General features: G+C 42.3%; 1 protein-coding gene across 2 annotated transcripts; it reads left to right on the forward strand.

Moving 5' to 3' along the window:
- The first annotated feature begins 4700 nt into the window (after window positions 1-4700).
- vegfab (vascular endothelial growth factor Ab) lies at window positions 4701-17737 on the forward strand. 2 transcript variants are annotated; one of them, XM_071533134.1, is made up of 8 exons: window positions 4701-5314; window positions 7567-7609; window positions 8558-8754; window positions 9619-9695; window positions 11830-11862; window positions 13886-13960; window positions 15777-15920; window positions 16057-17737. In XM_071533134.1, exons 1-8 carry the CDS (start codon window positions 5261-5263, stop codon window positions 16076-16078), a joined length of 645 nt encoding a protein of 214 aa, XP_071389235.1. In that variant the 5' UTR covers window positions 4701-5260; the 3' UTR covers window positions 16079-17737. The 2 variants fall into 2 exon arrangements, with proteins under 2 accessions (XP_071389235.1, XP_071389236.1); XM_071533135.1 differs by lacking the exon at window positions 13886-13960.
- Window positions 17738-25047: the final 7310 nt, after the last annotated feature.

The following is a 25047-nucleotide window of genomic DNA, read 5'->3' on the forward strand; positions in this document are numbered from 1 at the left end:
CCTTTCATTTTTCTTCCTCGCTGACCGAATGGACTTGTGAACCCTTTGAACTGCCTGACTGAAAATACACAAAAAGGCTCTCGCTTACTGGAACCGGTCAAAGGAGATATATTGGAGAGAGAGAGAGAGACGGAGAATGATGAGGGGGTGGAATATGCCGTTTCTTAGAGAAAGTGAGAAGCGGAACATGTGAGAGAGGAAGCGGGGAAACCATTTTTCTTGCTTGTTAAAGCACTTGAACTTTCGCCCTTTCTTCATCTAAAAGGTTCTACTTATCTACTCATCCTAATGAGAGAGCGGGACGGAGGAGGAGGAGGGAAGGACACTCTCTCGGCCCGAAAGGACGATGGGGGTCATGTAGACGTGCGCTGCCTCTGTGCGGCACACTCGCCACAGCTGGGCAGGGTCAAAGGTCACAACACTGCTAGCGGATTGGCCCGTGATTTACGCAACCATCATCGGCGGTGAGTGAAGTCATCTGTGCCGCGTCAAATCCAAATGGCCGTCAGACGTTCTCTGTGAGGAATGGAATGATGTTTGGCAAACGGTAATTGAACAGAAAGACTAAAGTCATGTTGCTTTTTCAGTTGGATTTGATAAAACACAAAGACTCCATTGAAATTGTTTTTTTTTCCTGTTATCAATTAAGACTGTAGACAGACATTTGGAGGGAAACGTCGACAACTGACAAATTGTCAAGTATCTCCAACACTGAAGCTGTTGCACCAGTAAGAATCAGAAAACAAAGTCCTTTTATTCCTAGTCCCGAATGTTACAATGGATGTTTCATTTTTAAACCGTCATGTGAGAAACTGGCCCATTTAAAAAAGAATCTGTCTTTCCTTTTCTCTCTCTCTCTCTCTCTCTCTCTCTCTCTCTCTCTCTCACACACACACACACACACACACACACATTTGCACATGCATGACATTCCTGGGTGTAAGACATGTTGACCCTCCACCCTCCAGTGCAGGAGGAATCCCAGGCCATGAAAATCTGTAGAGCGCTTCACCTCTAACACCCCTGGAGCCCAGAACAATGTGTCTGACACACACACATATACACAAAGAAAACACACGCACATACACACATACACCTCATTAAGTTTTCAGGCACGCACACATATGTAAATGTGCACACACACACACACCTGCAGCAGGGTCATGTGACATTTGGCTGTGAATGTTATCAGGGCACATTATCAGCGCTCGCATTGAAGGTTAATTCTTGGATAATTTATATAAGATTGGCAAAGAGGGAGAGGTTGATAGCTCAGAAACACCTTGCTTTCATAATCACTCTACTCCGCAGACATACCAGCTGCTTACACTCTCACGAACACGCCAGGAGGTGACTACTCACTTCTCACTAAAGGGAGTGTACAAGACGAAAAGGAGGAGAGGAAAAAGAGAGGAAGAATATGTAATTTGGTGCCAGGTGATAAAAGAGTGTGGCAGTTGGCCATTAGGCTTTCGGTAAAGGAATGCCGCTGTTACATTATACATTTAAACAATGTGACTTTCATCCCCGCATGCACCGGCATTCACACTCACACGCACGCACACAGACACACATACACACACAGACACACACACACACACCATGTTCTTTCTGAGGAAATCATTCATTGATACTAGTAGCACTATGAGACATACAAAGTTGGCTGCTGTGTGAGTCAAAATGAAAAAATGTCTTCATACAGATATATAGGATATATATATAATAATTATTTGCACACAGACAGACATACAATGCTTTTCTTTTGGAACTGAATTGTTGTTGCTGCTTCTGCAGCTTGTATTTCATTATCCCTTTCCTGCTTTCATTCACCTTTCCCATCTGTGAGTAAAAACACTTCCTTTTTCCTACATATGAACAATGATAGTGTGTCCTGAAATCAGTGAGAGTTAGGTACACACAGGACTCATACAGTTGTGCAATGGCTTTACTGATTTCCTGGTGCCATTGTAGCCTGGGAACACCTGGTAGGGTTGACGTGTGTGTGTCTGTGTGTTGAAGGAAGGATGATTTGTAATTTTGAGATTTCCTTGTCAAATGTCAGGTGGAAGTCCATCATTTGACTGGACGGAAGATGGCAGCGACATTTACAAATGTGCGTCAATGTGTAGATCCATGCAGGGGAGGTTGTTTTTTGTACTCGTAGGAAAGGAGCAATTCATTAAAGTGTGTGTGTGTGTGTGTGTGTGTTTATGCATGTGTCTTTAGTCAGCAGAAACAGGGGTGTGCACACACACATGCACTGTATACGCCGCCACCTTGCCCACTTGAGTGCACACTTACACATAGACGCACACACACGCGCTGAGTCAGCAGAAACAGGAGCTTGGTGACACTGCTGATGAACCCAAGTGTTATTCTTCAATTAAACTATGGACGGGTCCGGAGCCAAGGAACTCCTCTCAGCAGCGCTCAAGTTACGTGACAGGCAAATCCTCCTCTTCCTAAAAGCTCTCTTTCTCCTCCTCTATCACCCGTTCTGCCTCTCTGCTCTCTCACTCCATCATCCTTCTGTTCCCTCTATTCTGAAGTCTCATTGTCTCACTTTCTCGCCTTTTTTTTGGTTTTTTTTCTCACACTCTCTCTCCTTCCCTCATTTCATTTATATCCTCTGTAAGGTGGAATGGCCTAGCGAGCCTAATATGTTGAGCACATAGCTGCCGCCTTATGTCATTACATTCTTACTGGCTCTCTCCACTTCCTTAGTGTCTGTCAATCTGTCAGTGCGCTTGGTGGCAGCCACAACATTTCTGGTGCAGGCCAAATACCTGCTCTCCCTGCAGTAATCTGTTACACCAGCAGAGGGCATCACAACTGTGTGGTGTCTCTCAAAGTGAAGATTTCGATGGCACAGATTAAATTATGTAGAAATATAGTAGATATAGCCACTCAAACATAGCCACTTTTGGGGCATTTTTGAGTCCAAAGCCATTAACCCTTATAAGCCAGACAGATAATAGCATTCATGGAATCATTTGAGATAAAAGCCCAGCAGGTCTTACACAAAGTTATGTAGCCTACTTCTGCTTATTCATGCATTATTTAAGAAAGGAAATGAAGAAAACTAGAAAATAGGCCTTTAAACTCACTTCACTGCATGTCATTACGCATTTTAGAAGCTTTTTGTCTAGAGAAAAAAGCACGATTGTGGCGGACGTGTGTGTATCTATATTAATGTATGTTATTTCTGTTACTGGCGCATCATCATCACCATCATCATCATCATCATTATGACAGCGGTTGGTTAAATTGTCTCTTCTCTACTCCATCTGCATTGTGCATCAGTAATTCTACTCCATATCTATCTTTCCTCTGCCTTTCCCTCGGTTCCTTTGCCGTCATGTCGCAGTTGCTGCCGGTAAAGAGACGCCGGTCAGCGGTCAGGTGGCTTCTCTGGAGGGGAAAATCACACAGAAAATCCATTCTGTTACTCTAACCGACTAGTGACCGGGAGGAAGTCACGACATACCCACTGCAACTTTCCATGACAACGACACACACGGGCAGACAGGCTGGCGTGTGTGTGTGTGTGTGTGTGTGTGTGTGTGTGTGTGTGTGTGGAATGAATGAAAACTCAGACGTCCAGTACGTGCGCAGTGGAACTGATCGGTCCGGTGGCGTTGCAGCCAGGGCGCACGCACACACACACATACCCACACCTATAGGCTACGTGTCCGGACACACACACGCTCTCCGCCATCCTCCAACCTATTTCGGCAAGTGGTTTCCTCTGTCACGGAAACAGGCGGAATAGTTTGACTGCACACGCGCGCAAGTAGCCAAGACTCACAAGACTGAAAAGTAACCTATTTGCCCTGATCCTATAGAGCACAGCTGCTTATTGGGCATGGCAAGCTGTGGGCACTGGCATGAATGCAAATCTAATCTTGTAGTTTTTACCATTATAATGTACAGCAAAGATTGAGCCAAAAAAAGAAAAAAAAATCGGCAGAAATTGATTTTGAAGCAAAAACTAAAAATCACATCAGGAGGGCATTCAGGTTCTATAAACTGTGTGCGTCTGCGCAAGATAATTTGGTAACCTACGTCTTATAATGTATTACATGAACCAAATAATGGTACCTTTTTAGTCACCAGTTCATTTCTCCACCAGAAATGGAGTCGATATGAGCAGGTTTGGAAGTTTTGGTGGCAAATATTCGACATGACATGCAGGGACTTTGCCATAACGCCCGGCTCTGGAATACAAAATTGCCACAACCATATAACCACCACATCTAGTTTTCTATTTATAGACTAATACTGTATATTGATGTTGTGTATCACAAGACTGCGCATATCTTTGTCAGCTCAATAAATACCAAATGCTCTATGCGATTATGAATAGGAAAACGATTCAGGGTGGAAAGGAACAGTCTAGTCTATAATCTGAATCCAAGCACAAAATAGCCTATCACATGGGTGTTAACATACACAAGACCGGTACTTTTGAACTCTCTGCGTTGTATTTTTTTTTTTTTTTTTACAGTAGCTCGCTGGTGAGGTTATCACTCGAGTCAAGGTTTAATAGGTGAAACTTTTGAAATAGACCCCAGAAGAGCACCAGCGCATATATCAGCCCATAGAGGACACACCTACCAAAATGATCCACCAATCCGGGACCATGCCGTCCATAGAGCCGGGGAGTATGGGGAGACTGAGACAGAGGTGGGCGCTTTCTGCCTTAACGGAGAGATCAGATCTGCTAAGTGCGCAGTGACAGGGGAAACGAAGTCAAAGGCCAGAGCAAATAGACAAAAGTTTTTTTTCTGGGACGGATATTTCAGGACGCTTTTCCTTATTTCAATTAACGTCATTCTGGTCTTTGGCTTCAAGTTGCACATAGGAGTATAAGTTTCCGATGGACAGGCACTTGGAGGCGGCTCGCGCACCAAGCATGGGATTATTTTTGTAATGTGGATTGCTATTCCCTTGCAAGAAAATAAAGGTCTGCTGCGGAACAATGTGAGAAGATATGCGTCTTGGATCCTCGTGTTTCTGGATATTTTGAAAATAATTGGCAACAGTTGAGAAGGAAGAAGTTATGCGCAAAGGATTTTATGTTCGAACCCTGGGACCAATATGGATCTGCCTTTACGACCCCCTGTCCCTTATTTAGAGAAGTTTTAGCAGGTCCAGTTTTTGTTGTTGTTGTTGTAAACTTCATGCTTTGGAAGAAATCGCCACATTGGCCTGTTGGATTTTTAAACGTCGCCTGCCTTTGGATTGGATTTTCAACACCATGAACTTTATTGACAGTTTGACACTATTATTTTTGACGCTGTCAGCTGTCAAGGTGAGTCGTGTGTCCCAGAGAGCAAATTGGACAGAAAAACAATCGACCTCTATTTGCGAAATATGGTCATTGGTCATTAATGAGTAGGTCGTCCTTGTCGTTCCCCTTGCTAGGTCATTGCTCATGTTTAAACAAGCTGAAATGTTTGGTGGCTTTGGGGAGATTTAAACAGCCATTACGCAAAGCTGACACTACAGACTTCAGCCATACACTCACGGCGTTGTGGGTGGTGCGTTTTTGTGTTACAAAGATGGCATATGTGACGTTTTTTTAACGAATGTTGTGAAGTTTGGCGTTGGGTGATTGCAGGCCTGCTCTAAACCACCTTGGAGATATTATTACGCTTTAAAGGCGCAGTGGCTCCATTCTGAATTAGGACATGTGAGCAGGTTCACTCCTGGCACCGAGACTACTCTCAGATGGTTAGCCCGCTTCAATAGGAAACAGCACTACTTTTAACACTGCAATTTAGCCTTCCATTTCACAACAAAAAGCAGCATTATTTTGTAAAAGAATCAACTAGAGCGGAGAACTTTAATGGCTGTTCCAGAGAACATTGTAAATCGTTTTCTATATAATCATTAATCAAGAGCAATGTGTGCAGGGAGGCTTTGAGCAAAGGTTTCAAGGTAGAAAAAAAAAAACATACAGCAACACAACTGTTCAACAGCAGGCTGGGCTGTCGTCTGTTAACAGCAACATGATGTCTGTTTGGATTTTTAAGGATTATTTCTAATAGGAGGTAGCCACCTCAAGGGACCTAAACATACTGTAATTCTTGTTTTGGGTTGTAACCTAGTTCCCAAAGTCTTTGTATAGAACCTCCTCCTCCACAAACCCTCCTCCTCCTTCAAACTCTCCAGTGTCCAATAAAGCGTTTATTAAACTAACTAGATGATTTAATCACGCTTAAGCCACCCAATCGTCGCTGAACAGTATCAGGCTGCTGGCTCTATTGCTCATTATTAGTAGACCTATCATCACTCAGTCCAAGGGCCGGTGTTCGCAGCTTGACACCCGTGCCATTAATAATAAATTATATACCCTTCTGGAGGGCTGGGGTCTCTCAGCCCACAAAGGTTGGACCCTCTCACGCCACCCAAAGGGGGTGGAGACTGCGACGTTCACACAGTCGGACCCTCCGCTCTGTTTTTACTTTTCATAATGGGGTGAAAACGATCATCAGTTGCTACATTACGCGCCTTCCTGAAAACAAAACCACAAACTCCTTATTGAATACAAACTGGTGTTGCAGGACCGGGTCTCACGCAATATTGGTGAACTATTGCACGAGCGACCTGTGTGTGTGTGTGTGTGTGTGTGTGTGTGTGTGTGTGTGACCGTGTGTGTGAGAGAGAGAGAGAGGGAGAGCGAGAGTTGTGTGCGTAAGTGTGCGTGCGCGCGCGCGCGAGCGTCTGTGAAAGAGAGAGAATTCGTGCGTAATGCGCGCTGATGGAAACTTGCCAAAATCCATTGTGGTCCGACTGGTGTGGTGACAGCTACCCCCTGTGAGGGAAAGTAGCAGGCTTAAATTCTTACCGGTTATAATGGCAACAGTTATGAATCGGTGTTGCCTAGAAGCAGCGGAAACACACATTAAACGGCGTAATGGATGGCAATGCCGTTCATCTGAAACAAAACCGACACACTCATTCAACAGCTTATTCCCAGGTTATGGAGCTGAGTGCTTCGCCACGTAGCTGATGTGGTTGAATTTAGGTCAGCTGTCCTGCCTGGCACCGTAGACCTGACCTTGCCACATGTAAACATGTGGCCATATAAGGCTTTAAACGCCACAGAGTCTCACATATATTATAAAATATAAATAAACATATTAGGAATGATATATCATGGAATTATCATATTATTATTATATTACAAGGTATTTCAGAATGCAAGTAAATGTATTTATGCACAAAGTATGCTGGGATGAGTGCATATACTTTAAAACATCAGTAAATATATTCATGAATGATGTGTCCTGATAAGCTCATATTTCATTATATCTCTTGGATACTATATCCTGGGATTATATACAGTATAATATATAGAATAATATATCCATGGCCTATATGGTTAAAGATACACATTTTTTATACATATACTGTATGTTGTTTCCATATCTTGGGTTAAAATGTATAGAAATGTGTGCTTTTGCGTATGGATTGTCATGAACAGCTTCTTTCTGAGCTGTAACAAAATCTAACTAACTTGCTTGTCTGTCTGTCTTTCTCTTTTTGTTTTTCTTGCAGAGTGCCCACATACCGAGGGAATCAGGAAGAGGTCCACATGACGGTAGGTGTCCCACAGGGCACCGTGGGAATACAGTCTGCATTGGGCTCCCTGGCTGGCACACCGCCAAATAAAAAGGGCTGGTTTGAGGTTCACCTTGACGATATAGGGAAATTATCGCCTCCTGGTGGACGAGTGCGTAGTTTCACCCTGTCTGCGTCTTTTCATTCCCCCCCAAAAAAACTCTCCCTCAACAACTAGCCTCAAACTGCACCCCTAAATCACGACTATTGGACATGTTCATTCTCCACTACATTCCATCTGAATGTTGTTTGAGATTAATCTGGGGAAATGTTATGTTAACCAGATTTTTTTATAGAATGGAATTTCACCCTCTTGGCCCACGATTTCATTTTGCACAATCCCCACCGTTGCTCAATCTAATTTGGACAATCAGAAGCTGAACTCTGTGATATTGTTCCACACTGTGTGTTTGGTTTGGCGTCCCAGCGGCTCCTCGGCGGGGGTTGTGTTAGGCTCACTGGTGCTCCGAGCGACCTTTCGGAGGTGTTGTCTGCCCCTCTGCTCGGCTATGGTGTCTCAATGTCTTTCCCAACAGTAGAACTCCTGCAATGACTGAGTGAAAGAGAAATAGAGGGAAGGTGAATGGGGGAAGATAGACTGTATAAGAGCAGCCTAACACTGCAGGAGGATGCAGAGTGAAGAGAGGAGTGATACTGCACTCTTCATAAGCAAAAATTTGTGTGCGTGTGCGTGTGTGCGTGTGCATGTGCATGTGCACGTGTGTGTTTGTTCTCCTTCATTGTGAGTTGCTTGCAAGCATGTTAGCATTTTTAGTTCACATCTCCTTTTAGGCGTATATTATCGTTATAGCACAGTAATATTCAAGATTCAAAACTTTATTGTGTATTCATTCAGGTGGAATTAGAGCTTTGACCTAATGCTTTGTGTGTGTCTTATGGACTAAATTGCTGCCATTTTGTCTCCCAGTGATCCCTTTAATGGAGGTGTACAACAAGAGCCTGTGTCAGCCACGGGAGCTGCTGGTGGAGATTCTCCAGGAGTATCCGGAGGAGGTGGAGCACATCTTCATCCCGTCCTGCGTGGTGCTGACGCGCTGCGCCGGCTGCTGCAACGATGAGATGCTGCAGTGCACGCCGACCGCCAGCCATAACATTACAATGGAGGTGAGCCGCTTTGTCAGGACATTTTTGTTGCTCAGTGTCAGTCTGTCCTCTGGATCACTGAGGGGGAAACACACAGGTCTTACTGGACGTTCAGCTCTTTTATATTTTACACGCTTCACTAACTTTGCTGTCCTGAACCAAATGTAGCTGGCAGTGGGGTGGCTTAAAAATACACCTTTTCACCATCTGAGTGTCTATGTTGCTGTGATGCTTATACAGTATACTGAATGTACAAAATATTAGGGACACTTACTCTTCTCATCAATGGGATGAATCCAAGTAAAAGCCATGATCCCTTATTGATTCTCCCTAGTACCAATCACAAAGGAGGAGATCTAGATAAAGAGAAGCAGATGAGTAAGAGAATGATTTTTAACTCAACAATAGGAAAATGACGTTAATATTTTGTACATTCAGAGTGGTAACTTCAGTTGATGGCCTTTCACAACGTCTCTAATCAGGTGAGGAGACATTATTAACACTATTCTGAAACTCTCACCGTCATATCTGCCTCCAGTTTGCATGCAGGGACAATGTGGGTGAGACTTTAACCCTTGAACCTTAACTTTCTACCCTGAACTCAATACCCATGCAGATCCTCCTGCTCTTGTATTCATATCAGAAGCAGAGTTTTACATTTGAACTTGAAGTCCTGTGTCTCTTCCAGTGCTACACTGACCATCCCGTTTGACCTTGTGTTGATCCCTCTTTCTCTGAATGTGCCTGTCTATTCTTTGAATGCTGTGGTTGTAACATTGAGAAACAAGGACAATATAATGACATGTGAAGTCAATTTTAGAGACTGAGGTATTGTTCCCTGAGCTATATCTGTGACATATATTCTCTTTTTGTTTCTTTTTACAGATTAAAAGAATAAAACTCCAAAGGCAACAAAATGATATTTTCATGAGTTTTACAGAACACAGCGCATGTGAGTGTAGGTAAGAAACCTTGAACACACATTAACACACACACACACACACACACACACACACACACACTCACACACAAACACACACTCTCACTCACAAAGACTCACTGAAATACTAACCACTGTACATTTGTGTAGCAGGGCAGAGGTTGACCAAACACGTCATATAAAGTTAGTGTTCCCAGTTTTCCATTGACACATTTAACAGATGCGGATTTGGAAGGCCGTCTGTTCTTTTTGCCTCTTTTACTTTGACTATTCTTTGACTGATCTTTAAAAGGGTGGAGCAGGTCTAAGCAGAACCCAGCAGACGTCATCGATGTTGCTTTAATTTATCCTCATTCCATAAGATTGCTCAAGCAAAGGAGATACACTTGTGTGAGAACAGTGCTACCTGATCTTTTGTTTTCATTCTGTGGCATGTAGAGGTCACTCTTGGAGCTAGGTCAGATAGCATTAGTTATTGATCGCTGCTCTGAGATAAATAGGAGTGTGTCGTGTCCTCTCTGTACCCTCTAGTTACAGCAAGTTTACAGTAACTTGACCCGAAATAGAATCACTTCTGATTTATGTGTCAGTTTGCCCATCTAGTCAACTTCTATTATATTTTATACTTATTTGAGTGCCAAAACGCTGTCAACTAAACATGGCTCCAATTATTACTGTATTTTAAATGGTATAAGTTGTTTTTCTGCCATTGTCTGAGCTTGACAAGCATAACAGAATTAGATAGACTCAAGCTAAAACAAGACAACAGTAAACTGGTCGTCATCCACTGATTGGCCCTTGGGAATGCAGTGGTGAGATGCATCATTTCGCCACGTTTTGTCAAAATCAGATCGGTGGTGTCTGAGATATTGCACTTGATACATGGATGAACAAATGATGTAGTGCCCCCCCTTTTTGGCTGATCAGTGCAATTTTTAAAATGTGAGAACGCAGTGGTGAGATGCATCATTCTCCCAGGTTTTGGCAAAATCCAACAAGTAAACAAACGTTGTAGCGCCCGCCTTAGGTCAATCAGTGCAATTTTAGAAATTCCAGACTGGAGCAATGAAACCCATCATTTCCCCAAATTTCATCAAAATTGTGTGTGACGGGTGTGACAGACGGACAAACCGAGGCTCTGTTCTCATTGCATGCCTTTACTCTGAGCTATTATTATAAAATACTTTATGTGGATAGCTTTCAAAAGTCCCTCTGGACTCTGTCAAGCCTCCCAAATCTGTACATAAAGATAAAGCCCCTGACTTTAAATAGATGTCACCCAAAAGTCACTACTGAGCCACTGATGACTGAACACCTCTCTGTAAAACCACTCAGATGTAGCTATAAAGTTTTAGGGTTTAGCTTTCTATAGTTTTAGACACCGAGAATAATCCTGTTTAGCGCCTTTTGTTAGTTTGTGACCTCAACATGTCTGTACCGTTTAGGATTTGATTTATAACTGTGAATACATTTCAGTGCACATGATCCACATTAGTACATACACATCTTCCTCATCCCTAATCTTCAGATGATGTACAACATATATGCACATATATACCTTCATCATTCATTCAGTGTACTGATGCAGAGTTACTCTTCCAGTGTGTTAAACAGAAACTTTGCTGAGTCGTCGTGACCTTTTTCACTAAGACAGTTTCCCAACACTTTTGGCCCACCACTGCTTCCAGATCGTGCCAAAAGCTTTATTGCTCCACAGCCTGTTATCGGCAGTGCAGTTGTCACACAGACGAGAAATGAAACAGACCTGACAAGCTATTGTAATCGCGTTTGTATGTGTGTATGTGCATGTGTGTATACATCAATGAACACACCCCCTTTGTGTGCATGTCTATGAGTGTGTGTGTGTGTGTGTGTGTGTGTGTGTGTGTATGCGGCACACTATCGCTGTTTCCCAACAAAACCAGTTCAGTTGCCAAGCCAGCCTTTTCAAAGCGAAAGCCAGCATTGTTGCTGCTTCTGGTAAAGAAAGATGATGTAATGTGATTTGAGCAGATTGATGCGAGCCCACCCATGCTGCTTTTGAGCCCGCTGCTCTGCCCCTCTATTAATGATGATGATCTTGATGTGTATCTGTTTACCGGGCAACAACGGCACGCTGTGATCTAATGTCATGTTGTTTTGTTCCTGTCTTTCAGGTTAAAGAAAGAAGTGAAAGAGCAGAAAGAAAAGTGAGTACAGCACTCTTTCTACGTGGAGATTGGGTTTTTGGGTGCAACAAAGGGGACTTGAGATTTGATCTGTCTTTCTCCTATTTTGCTCTGCGTCCAAACTCCCCCTCTTCCACTCTCTGCCTTTCCCTCTTTCTGTCAGTTTCCCATATGGTCTTTCTTGCTTAATCCATCTGTCAGCCACTCTTTTCTTTTTTGTTATTTTCAGACTTCTTTCACTTTCCTTTTCTTGTTCTCTCTCTTCTCTCTCTCTCTCACTCACATAGACACCACAACACACACACACACACACACACACACACTGTACTACAGTTGAGGCCAGTAGCTGTGGCTGTAGCTCTCAGGTGATACACACAGAGAATGCCAACTAAATCCATTCAGGTGAATGAGTGACACCTGATGAGGTTATTGCCCTTTCTCTACCTGTCCTTTACACCCCCCCTCCCTACATTTCCTATCTCTTCTTTACACCCGCTCTTTAAATTCCTCTCTGTTCTCTCCTTTAGTGTTTTGAACCGACTCGAACGGCGACTTGTTTTAGCCCTGTTTTACTGGCTGCTCTGATATAGATAACAGTGTTTTTGAAGACCCTGTTTAACTTTTGTGTTTATGGTCCTTGCTCAAGTGTTCTGCCCGTCCCATGCAACAGAAGTCACTGTGCTTAGGGTCATTAAACCTCTTTATTCCTCCTCCTACAGAGAAGCGTTAATATATTTCCGTTGCAGTGCTATAGGTGGCTGTATTTTGGTTTTATGTCAGGTCTTCTGTCATATAGATAAGGGTGAGTTTTTGAGACCTCCTCTTTAACCTTGTCTTTACTGTTTATGAGCCTGACTTTGGTGGTGTGCCTCCACAAAGGGACAGTCTTGGGGTCATTCAACTCCTGTTTCTGATGCTACCATACTTTAATGTTAGTTTTAACGTTGCCCTCTGACCTCTCCGATGTACGAGGCCTCCGGGGCTGTTAGGGTGAGTCCTGCTGCTGGGGCAGTGAAACAAGTTAACACATAGTCAACAGTCCAAAGTGAAACGGCCCTTGAGGACTGACAATGGACCTGGTGTCTTAACGATTAGTGGGGAGATTGTTAAACTGACCGCACATCTGCTTCACCCTACTCCATGGTTAACTTTATTGGATGGTGTCTGTCATATATGGTCATCCAATGCCAGTTGGCCATGACCCTTGCCTGTTTGTGCCTATTGGATAATTATTCACTACTGGACATGGCATTTCTATGCACCAACTTGAGCTGAAAACTGGCTAATAATGCTTAGGTAAAAAGAAAGTGTGTATTACTTTGTCTTTCTGCTGTTATGGTGAAATACAGTATTGATGATTATGAAAAGTATTTAAAGTTCTATACATCTCAAAGTTCAAAAGCTTTGGCAAAGTAACTCCAAACTTGTGCTTGAACACGTAGCTAGATGATATTTTAATCCAGCACCTGTGAAATATGCTTGATATGCATACACCAGCTTGCACTCATTGTGCTGTGGTCTGAAACAAGTTGAATCAGCCATAAAGAGTTGACCCAGATAAGTTGAAAGATGTAGTGCTGGAGAAGTCCAAGTTCATTGTCCTCAATCTATTTGGGAAATTTTAGAACACCCCAAGGCAGAACCTGGGCACGAAAAACAGCTGTCCTAGCCAAACTTCAATCCATTAAGCGCTTACACACTCTGTAGAGTTATTGTACTGTCTCACCAATAGTATTTGGTAATGTCCAGTTTTTTCCAGCCCAAGTTGGACAATGACACCTTTCTCACAATATCAATCTCAAACAATTCAATCAGTGACAGATTGAAAAATAAATTGTTTGATTTATTGTTTGAATGATTGATTGGTTGGCTCTTTGATTTCTAGAAATTAACAAAAAATAGCTGTTAATTAATTGCTATTAATTAATGCATGGTTTTAGCGTTCATTTTAGCAGTTGCAGTTTTAGCAGTTAACACATCGACCCATTCTCTCTCCTCTGCCTCTCAGACATCTCTCTGCGTTGTTGTGCTTCTTCTCTTCCAGAAAACCCCGGAAAGGCAAGGGTAGAGGCCAAAAGAGAAAACGAAAGAAAAACCGCGACAAAACGAATCGCGATGCGTATGTCAGCTCCGCCTTCTCCCCTTACCTGCACCTGAGTGTTGCACTTCTCCTGATTAAGCTCATTTGGGAGGAGCTCATTTGCCCTTTTTGATGTGCATCATTTAATTTGCCCGTTGCCCACATCAATTAGCATGTTGCTTCTGTGAACACCGTGTCATTGTCCCAGCTTGTCAGTCATGTTCTACTGCCACAGAATCTCAGTAGCAATGTCAGTCTCTCAGCTCGCAATGCTAAGCTGCCCTGTCTGCTAACCTGTTTTGCTAACTGAGCTTTATCGCCAGCAAAACTTAACATAACAGCGATAACCAAGGAACTGCAGCAGAATCATTGCTCTCCACATAAGAAATTAACCATAACCCATCTCCACCTCTCAAAACTCCCATCTACTCTCCTCCTAACCTTACCCGCTCCCTAGCCCCAAGACTATCACTCCGTAGGGATGTGATTGGAAGGACGGTTGGGATGAGATACAGTAGTGAATCATGAAGGAGGGGAGAGACCTGAGGCACAAGTTGCCCCTAACATCTGATCTGATACAGAATTGTGTGATTGATAACGGCTATGTTTAAAGAAGCTGGAATAAACAAATCCTAGATCGGCTGTTAGCGGTAACTTGAACCCTCTGCAGATAGTAACAGAGCAAAGATCCACCAGCATGGCTTTGCAGACCAGCTCATGCTGTTGTGGTATCTGTGTTGGAATCACCAACTTCACTGTTCACTGTTGAGTCTGTACTGCTTTGCTGTGTCTCGCACCCGTCTCTCTCTCCCCTCTCTGTTCTTTTCATCCTTCCAAACAGGTTTTGCTGTCCCACACACCATGCTGGTACTTTTTTATGTGATGTGAAGATATGAGAGATGGCTATCTACTGCCTGTTTTTTGTGTTGTTGTTGTTTTTTTGGGTTATGTAAACCAGCAAATTGTTTAGCCACTTGTGTTTTTGTGTTCCGTCTTTGTTGCCTCCTTTTGTCTCAGCGACTGAATGCGTACAAAAGGACCTATATTTTGCTGAAAAGGCATGAAAACATGATCTCATGTTTCTTCAATGGTCTTAATGTGAAAGAATAGAGGTTTGTTCGTTGACAATGTATACCTCAAGATGTCAATGGAGTACCTGAGCCTTCATCTGTCCATTTTCCCCTCCCTGTTTAGAAAATGAACTAGCATTTTCCATTTGGTACCAATTTTTTGTCATTCAAATCAGTTTCAGCCTCTGTTATCTACGTAATCTGAATCTCATGTCTCTCTGTGGGAAAAGTAGTCTTCATTTTTCATTCAATAAAATGAGATCATCATCATGGAGCACCAAGCAGACCCTTGAGTCTTCTTTATCAGATTAATATTGACCGATTGTAAGAGTGAGAGCGAGAAGTGAGCTGTCGTTGACTTGCAGCTCAAAGCCAATGTGATGTTTTGTGTCACCTGACCCGGTCTAAAGCTTGCTCGTGCATGTCTAATACATTCAAGGCATTTGTGAACAATCCAGTCAAGAAGACAACTCCTCCTGCCCCCCCCCCCTCCGTCCTCCTTGTCAGCATGGGGGCGCAGGAGCGAGAGGCTAGGGTTGATGATGGGTAATTTTGCCGCTTGAGTTTTGTCTGTCTGTGTGTGGGAACCTGTGTGCAATACCACCCAAGTGTCACATATGATACAAACAGATACACCTGTCGGGCAGTGACGCTGGCATGGGAGAGCAAAAGTTGGAGCGTATGAAAGGGTTGACCTGAAGGCGACCTCTTGTTTTGGGGTGGTAACACTACACTGTAATCATCTCTCTCTCTCTCTGTTCCCCTCCCTCCCTCTCTCTGTCTAGTGTGTGTGAGCCATGTTGTGATCAGTGCTCGGAGAGGAGGAAGCGCTTGTTCGTTCAGGACCCCGTAACCTGCCGGTGTTCCTGCAAACACACAGACGAATACTGTAAAGAACGCCAGCTAGAGCTCAACGAGAGGACCTGCAAGTAAGTCACTGTCGTTTGTCTGTGTGTGTGTGAGAAAGAGAGACAAAATAATTTAAAACTGTGACATGAGCGTTTGTGTTTGTGCCTCCTGTTTCTTGCAAATTAGCTGATTTTGTTTTCTCTCTGGCTTCTTCAGATGTGACAAGCCCAGAAGATGAGAGAGGCGGGAGCACCAGATGTACAAGATGAAGGAATATTCTAGAGATATTTCACAGCACAGCACTTTGACCTTTGAACCGTAAGCTCTTCTTCTCTGTGGAAAGCATTCCCCCCGGACTGACTGAGAGAGAACAAAAAGAAAGACTGAAATGGACTGAAATCTCCTCCCGTTGTATATCTGTGTGTGTATATACCATGATAAAAGAAAAAAAGTACAGAATTTGTATGCTGCTACGAAAACAAATAACTAAACCCGTCATTTGAAAAAAAAAAAAAGCAAATAGCCGCCATGTGGTTTTGCATTGTACTTCTAACAGGCTTGTGATGCAGCTGTAGTCTTGTTGTCAATTCATTTTATGCAATTACTTCACTGGATATGAGTCTACTGTGGTTGTGTGTCAATCATGAATTACGAAACTTCTCAATCTAAGATATATATAACTGCTAAAAGAGTGGGTCAGGCTGAAGAGGACATGGGAGCGCTCTTCTTCTCAGAAAAACGATGGATGGATTTTTGTCCATAGACTTCTGCTTTGGTAGGAGAGTCACAGCAGCGCCAGGACAACTAATGGGAATCTGATATCACTTCGATCGGACTGATGCGGACACGAACAATGTTTTAACCATTGTGTTCAGCGTGCAGAAGAAGAGAGTTTGGAGTGCCATATACTTTTAAAGGGATACTGGTTATCAATATAGCCTATATTGGTATATCCTACGTGAAAACCACTGAAAACATCCTATACTGTAGTTTGATTCCATTTGAAAAACTGTGCCTCACAAAATGTACTGAGAAATCCTGCAAATGCTTCTTAAATTATTTTTGTTTCTGTTTTTTTTTCCAGGAGGGGGAATTGTCAAAATAGTTTTGTCTGCAGTTGAACTCAATACAGAATGCATTGATTACAGATTTTCTTCTCTGTACTTGTACATACTTAATATCCCCTTATGCCATAGCCCACTCTAGATAATTTATAATGTTATAGAGTATTTTTCAGTATTCAGTCTTCTACCCATATTTAATTTGATCTATTTATATATGCAGTGTTATGTAACTGTGGCTGCCCCCCCCCCCCATGTGTGAGGTTATCAATGGCTACTCTCTACCTAGCATAGAGGCTCTCTGCTCTGTGCTTTTGTAAGAAACAAAAAATCAAAAATAATGTGTAAACATTCCCTCAATGGATCATTTGTATTGATGCCATCTGTTCTGGATTTTTCAGCCCTTCTTATCTAAGGGTGTGGGTGCTGTGTGTGATTTGTAACTTGTGCTATGGCCTGTGTGTGTGTGTGTGTGTGTATGTGTGTGTGTGTGGTGTGTATGTGCGTGTGCGTGTGTGTGCATCTGTGCACCTCTGTGTGTAGGTGTGTGTGTTGTAATTAAGTAGCAGACCTGTGCTTGTCAGTCCTCAGAGCTCCAAGATGCAAATAAGAATAAACTGCTGCTACCAGCTCAGCATACAGAACCACAACAACACCGCCATTTTAAGTTTGAGTGATAACCAACTGCATACTTTCTGCCACCAGTCTTTGAATCCTCATTATTAGTTCTTATTGTCTCTTCTTCAATATTAACATGTTTTTCTGTGTCTATGTAAAGTAGTAAAGCATATTTATTTTCAAATTATATTGTTTTTATATAAAATAAGGAAAAGGTTGCTGTGTTGTGAATGCTGTGTTTTCAAGAGATTGAATTAGGGGAGATATGAGTTTCCCATGTTTGTGTGCAGCAAGTTGATACACACACATCTAATAAGAATCCTTTGAATAGTGTGTTGGGGTAAAAAATATAACTGAGAAATAAGAAACTCCTGCACACCTTTCATGACAGACAGACAGATATACAGCCTCATGAATAAAACGGCACTTTGAAGCAGTGTGCAGTAATTTCATGTTTTAAATGCACGTGCAACTGTAGACGGCCATTAGAGGGGAGCTGGAGGAAACCAATATGCAGTCTCACAAAATTTTGTTACATGAGCACAAACTCTGTTGTGAACAGGAATAATGTGAAGATTACATTCCTCCACCATGAATGGATTATGTGACAATAGCACGAGTGTTTGTCACGTGAAAAGGTAAGGTTACAGTTAAGTTTAGGCACCGAAAACAGCTTTGGTCAAGGTTAGGATTAAGGTGGGTTAGGCAACTCTCTTTTTCTACTCTGTTAGGCAACTAAAACATTTTGGTCAGGGTAGGTTTTGGTCATGGTTAAATAAGAAAAACTTTTGCTGAAAATTAACTTTTTAGTACAAAACATTCACATGAGTTGAGGATTGAACCCAGGTCATCAGAGTTTAAGGCAGATGTAAATTCCCATCCTCCACCCTGACTTCCATCCTTACTTTCCACCAAGCTATAAACTACCAGCTTGTTTCTTATCGTCTCTCCTCCACACAATCCTTTTATGGCGGGGAAACATATTTCTCTCACTTCTCAGGCATGTTATTTGCATTTTAAGACATCATGCTCCTTTCACAAAATTCATCAAGCACTCTCCAGCAGGGCAGATCGCTATAGGCCACCCTACTGCCTCTACAGTTACATCACATCTGTCAAAGCAATATTGCATAAACGGTTAAAGGAAGCGTCACTGTTGAGTAGCAAATCTAACCCTATGAATGTAGATTAAGGGGAAGTTGTTGGGTCTTTGGCCATGTTTGTTTTGAAACTAGCTCCCTTTTAGCCCCTTTGCCAGCTACTTCCCACCGGATTAGCTCCTAGAGCCGGGCGCTAATGCAACCGTGCAAAAGCTCCCCCTCACTGACTCATGCTCTTTTACGTGTATACTTGAATATATGGCTCTGTATATAGACCTGTAATCCCTGTAAATCGTGGGGCCCCTTCTCTGGGCAAAACACCCCAAAGAATGTCATAAACCGTCTAATCTGTGATTTACCAAGAACCCAGTTTGCTTGAGACGGGCTAGCTGTAGCCGCCTGTCTCCCCTGCTATGTAAACGTTAGCTAGCTGTCGTGAGAGAGCAGAAGCACACTGGACTTTACTCTATTGATTTAGTGACAGTGTATCACATTGAACTTTTTATAAAAGAGGAAGTTTTCATGATTCAGCGCTGGTTTCAGTTTTACTCCCTTACAGATAATGAATGAATCATTGCTTGCATGTTACAGTAAGTGGGATTGAATTTGCCATCAAAAAGTGTTTACAGGAGTGACGGCTATACAGAACAAAATATAGTCCTTTAGTTACTTTTTCAGTTACAGAAAAAACAACATGGACCCACTTCCTTCAAACAATCCCTTAAAAGTAACTTCTCTTAATCTTTACATGGGGGAGTTCCTGACCATATCTCTTCGCCTCGTCATTAATTTCGCTAAACTAATACATCAAACCCACGGAGAACTGTTGAATGTTATTTTGTGAAACTAAAAGCGAGTTAATCAGAATTTTATGGAACCCATAAAACACATTACCACATGAACCTAGATATATAGTGAAAGGAAAGATGAGATAGGGGAGAGATAATACTACTTTGTGATTGCAGAGTAGAGAAACTAATTCACTGGTGGCAACTGTACATGTGCATCAACTTTGCTCTGTGTGTGTGTGTGTGTGTGTGATATGGGGAAATGCCTGTCTGTACATGTTTGTGTAATTTCCTATCACTCCATTTTACTACCAACTTAAAATACAAACCACTGCCCAGAAATGTCACCCCCAAAACCCCCAACATAACTCCAGCTCCAACACTCACTCCCCTTTGGACATTGGACAGTCAGTAAATCACCTCAGGCGTGGTGTATGAGAATGGTGTTGCAAGGAAGTGTTTCATTATGCGATTTATCGGAGCCCATGTTCTTATCTGTTCTTCACCAACTCATTGTAGAGTGAGAGTGACTAACATGAAGAACTTCAAAACAACAAAACAGTGGGCTACTGTTTTGTTTTTTTCTCATTTTCTCGTAAACAAGAGAAAAATTAAGCACAAGGGTTGGATTTGTATTTTTAGGTAGTGTTGTTGCTGTTAGCTTTAGGCCTCCAAGGGGATTCAAGGTACAAGTCACAAGTCAAGGAACTTTAGCTCATGTGATGATGTGCAATAAAATGCACAGATACACTACCAGTCAAAAGCTTGGACACACCTGATTGAATGTACTATGTTTTTCCTTATCTTAAAGCCATTTTGATCTAAAGGCTTATGCTTAAATGCTTGAAATTTGTTTCTTAGACAAATAGTTAAGTTAATGCCTATGAATTTCTTTCCAAAGCCTTTGCCTTTCCATCAAGGCAAAGGGTGGCTACTTTAAAGAATCTAAAATATAAGATAGTTTTGATTTGTTTAACACTTTGTTAGTCACTGCATAATTCCATTTGTGTTATTTCAAAGTTTTGATGTCTTTACTATTATTCTAAAATGTGGATAATAGTAAAAATAAAAGAAAATGTGGTGTGTCTAAACTGGTAGATAAATAATTGGCACCGTGTCTCTCTGAGTGAGAAATTTAATAAAAATTTGAGGCTCAAAATGACAGTGGATTGAGTACAGATTTAGGAGCAAGAAAGGGTGGAATGGAAGTGTAGAACAGAAGAAAGAGGTGTGAGGGAGGAGATTGGAGGCCGTAGCTTTAAGACCTTAAAGCATGAGGTTGACATGACGACCAGACGACGTGCTCCCAGGCAGGTACATCATCTTGCGCTGATGTAACTGGAAAGAGAAATCACACCTCGGCACAACTCCTCCCTGAGGCGTGGTGTGTAGCGCGGTCAGGTATAATGTGCTCACTCACACGTACTACGTCTTTAAGGCATCTGATCTATATTTACCCACGTTTCCACCTGATTGTGACACTGAAAAAGATCCTCCGTGAGTCATGAGGCAGGGAGGGAGGGAGGGAATGAGACTGAAATCAGTTTAAAGAGGGATTAGTGGAACGGAGTGGAAAGGAGACTAATTGAGCTGAAGGGGGAGAGGAAAAGAGGATAAAAAAATGGGATGGAGTTGGAGAGCGTGATAGAGAAGGAATAAGGGCGAGGGAGGGAGAGAAGCAGAGAGCTGAGGGGGCATTGCATCACTTTGTTATTTAGCACACTGAAACAATGATTAAGGTCATTGATCTACTGTCTCCTCATTAACCTGCGTGTATGTGTGTGTGTTTGTGAGAGAGAGGGAGTGATAGAGAGAGAGGGAGGTCGGGGCAGAGAAAGAGTGAAAGCAAGAAATAAGTATAACGTGTATGTCACCCTCTCTCATCCCATTCAAAACTGCTGTTAACCTGAATGCAGAACCAAACAATTGAACGGTATGAATGTTATGTAGCTCATTCTAAATTATTCTCTTACATCTCTGGAGCACCAGATGCTGTAGTCTGCTGGTCAAGATGGTGACTGTGGGGGGTTTTGCAGACCTGGCTGCACCCACTCACCCCTCACATGGGTAGAGTTAGTCCAGCTTACACTCATTACCACCGTATTACCATTCACCATGTGTATCTGTGAGTGTGTGCTTGTGTTTGTGTCTGCGTGGGTGTGTGCGTATTTGTGTTTGTATGTGCTTGCCAATGGCACAATTTATTGCTCAGTAATAAGTTATTAACACATATGAGAGTTGGCCAGCAAAATTCTCCTTTTTCTCTTTCTTCTTTTCATCTGATCTCTGTGTTGCCTTTCCCCTCTCTCTCTCTCTCTCTCTCTCTCTCTCTCTCTCTCTTTCTCCTTGTGCCCTATTTTCAAATCTCACTCTCAGCATCAGTACAGCATTATGATTCAGCACTAGTTAACCTTTGCTTGCATTATCAAACCAGGGAAAGCACACTGTGCTTTTCTGTGATTGATTGATCATGCCTGCTATGTGCTGAATAATGATGTATAATTGCACCATGTGTTGGTTTTTCAACACACAAGTGTTATTTTTGGGGCAAGACAACTTGAGGTACTTTCAACAAATCTTATTTTTAGAGTGTGGAACTCAAGACAGACTCAAACAATTGTGATATTTTATTGATCCCCTTTCACTTTCTCCCTCCACAGGGAGATCAAAGGTCAGGGTAAGCAACAGAACAACATTGCTGGAGCTGGCAGGGATTCAGTGTCTTGATCAAGGGCACCTCAGCAGGCCAGATAGTACTCAAAAAGTACTACATGTGTGTGTGTAAGATCTGAAAGTGAAGTAGTGAAGTCAGTTGGGGAATTACTGGAGATGAGGCAGGGAGTTGGGTTTATGTTGTGTTCTTGCACCAGACAGGTCCAGCCTTGTTGGAGAATCCACATGGGCGCAACATCAAAATCCCTTGCCAGAACTGACTTCCAACTTCAATTCAACCACAAGTCACTCAATAAAATAGGTTAGGAAGTTAACTTGGAGAAGCATAAAATAATAGGTGAAATGTGAAGGATTAGGACATAGGCCAACATTGATTCACTCTTTCATTCACCCAGAGGGACGTCAGTGATTCTGGCTCACTGATGTAGACAAATGTTGAGCTTCCCTTGAAGGTTGAAAAGAATGCTTTCATAGTGAAATCTGACTCTTATAATCCTGAAGTCCAAAAATGAGTTCCGACTGTATCTTTGTGCATGTGTGTGCATGCAAATTGTTTGGCTTCTGATCTGTCTTAGCTTTTTGTTGATCTTGCACAGCTTATCGTGTTGCAAAGGTCTCAAAGAACATCTATTGAGTATCCTGATACATGAAAAAGGACATCCTGCTGACTGTCTAATAATGATCATCTTATCAATCAACTTAATGATCATAGACATCTGTGCACAACTGAATAAGAATAGAGCTAAAATACAATAACAAATCTGCAATCATACTACTTGTATTTGGGTCTCATTGTAACAGCATTTAGTTCCAACTAATGTTTATATTATTTCTATGTGTATCTACGCATTTGGAAAACATTAGACATATGTTTACATTAATCTTTCCAACTGAGTTCTTTAAATTCAGTGTAAATTGGTCATTTTGGTTATGAAGATCATTCTACTATAAATAACAAGTTTGCTTGACTTTGTTTTAAATAGAAATTGTATATAACAACCTTATATAAATACGGCCCCAGGTCTATACTGCAGACCCACCACAGTGTAAACATTTTGCTCTTTCTCCCACATACACTGTAAATCTAACATTTCTACCCTCCATAACATTTGACCTGTGTGTCGACTCCTGCACAAGGTGTTTTATAGAAACATACAAATGACAAATGATGTGACGTGTATCTCTTATCTGGCGTTTAGATTACCATCTCCCCCCAATAATCTAACTCTGCCATCTACTTTAAATAGAAATCACAGAGCAGGTTACATTTTCTACGTTTTCTGCTGTGTTTGACATTGCTGTCTTGTGATGTGCTGTCCGGGCCAGATGACGATGTTACTGCCACGTTGCACAGACACTGTGACAAGGGTTGAGTCTGGCTGCAGTCATTTGGACAAAGTTGATGCCTTCCTCTTTCTCCTCCCTTTCTCATCCTCCCTCTTTCCATCCTACTTTTCTCGCCACTCATCTCTCTCTACTTCTCTCCCTTCTCTATGACACAATTCTCTGATCTCACTCCCCCAGACTGACACATGGATATTATCTTCTGAATGACCACAACAAACTTTGACCAGAACTTTTGACTGGCACTGGCTGCCCAAGGCAATAAATACACTGGCCCCGTGTTGTGCTGCCTCTCCTTGACTTTTCCCTTAGTGAGCAGAACTTCTGCCCCTCCGGCTCTTGCATCGTTCTGACAGGACAACGTTTCACCTACAGTACAGACTCGCTGCGCTAGTACATAGTTCACTGTTGGGTTTACAGTTTTGAAAGTTATTTTAGGGTTGAGGTTACGAAAAATACTTTTTTTTTTTTTTCTTTTTTTTTATTGGGTTTTTATTGCTGTGTGATATGTTTAATATGAGTTGGGTGTATGCTTCATTGGTTCTGTTTCTGCATTTTACTCATGCTTATATTCTTATATTTATGTTGCTCATGTTACCTTTGTTCTCATGTTTTATGCCTGTATATTTTGTCTTTCAATGTAAAGCACATTGAGTTTACTTGTAATGAAATGCACTTTAAAAATAAATTGCCATTGCCAAATTGCCATTCTTGTATTGAAGTCAATGTTGATCAATCACATAGTGTGTGATGGTGCTTCTTGTGTTAAAATAGTTTGAAAATATACACAGCACAGTGAAAACAACATGTAGTGTGTGTTTGTGTGTGTGTGTGTGTGTGTGTGTGTGTGTGTGTGTGCGGGCATATACTGTATGTACACCAAGACATTTGCAACATGATATGAGCAATAAAGTCATGGTCCTGCTTCAGACAAGTGAGTTGGACAAGTACAGCCACACTAGTTATCCGTGATTAATGGCTGCTTTTAAAAATCGGAGTCACCAAAACGTGCTTCAGGGCTCGAAGGCAGCCGTGCCACTGAGCCATGCCTCATTGTTTTATGGTACAGGCAGACCGGCGATACCACTAATTAGCTGTGGCTAATTGCTGGTAACGTGTCGCCCAGCGAGGCAGAGACATGGTGTCCAGGAGCAGTAGATATTTCTGGGAGATTAGCAGTTTGAGGGGCCACTGAAGGCTGAGATTAAGACATTCCCTGCATGTTCTCTGTGAAATAGGCCTATTCCTGACCACTTAAATCATTTACATGTGATTACCTTGCCAGTCAACCAACCTGCATGTGAGGGGATTGGGGAACGGTGAGGTTAAGTTATGCGGCCGAGTGTCTGTGTGTGTTGCATGTGTGTGTGTGTGTGCGTGTGTGTGCGTGTGAGTGTGTGTGTGTGTGTCTGTATGTGTGTGTGTGTTATGTATGGGAGTACACCCTCTAAAAACAAATCATAGCACTCTCATAAATGTTCAAATGTAAGTGTTGGCCCAGGCCTCTATTTTTAGTGTGACCCCAATAGTCAGTGAGTAATTTGAAACCTGTTTATGTGTGTGTGTGTGTGTGTGTGTGTGTGTGTGTGTGTGTGTGTGTATACTGGATTTTGCGGTTGGTGG

This window comes from Centroberyx affinis, unplaced genomic scaffold (assembly GCF_046629955.1).
Source record: "Centroberyx affinis isolate AG114_WGS23_722 - 3 ecotype Tasmania unplaced genomic scaffold, CSIRO-AGI_Caff_v1 ptg002326l_1, whole genome shotgun sequence".
Lineage (NCBI taxonomy): Eukaryota > Metazoa > Chordata > Actinopteri > Beryciformes > Berycidae > Centroberyx > Centroberyx affinis.

Bases quoted from the DNA above. Each gene is read 5' to 3' on its own strand.
- vegfab (XM_071533134.1), top strand. From the start codon at position 5,261: ATGAACTTTATTGACAGTTTGACACTATTATTTTTGACGCTGTCAGCT. The intron at 7,610-8,557 runs GTAGGTGTCCCA...TTTGTCTCCCAG, and splicing joins AGGAAGAGGTCCACATGACG to TGATCCCTTTAATGGAGGTG. The intron at 11,863-13,885 runs GTGAGTACAGCA...CTTCTCTTCCAG, and splicing joins GTGAAAGAGCAGAAAGAAAA to AAAACCCCGGAAAGGCAAGG.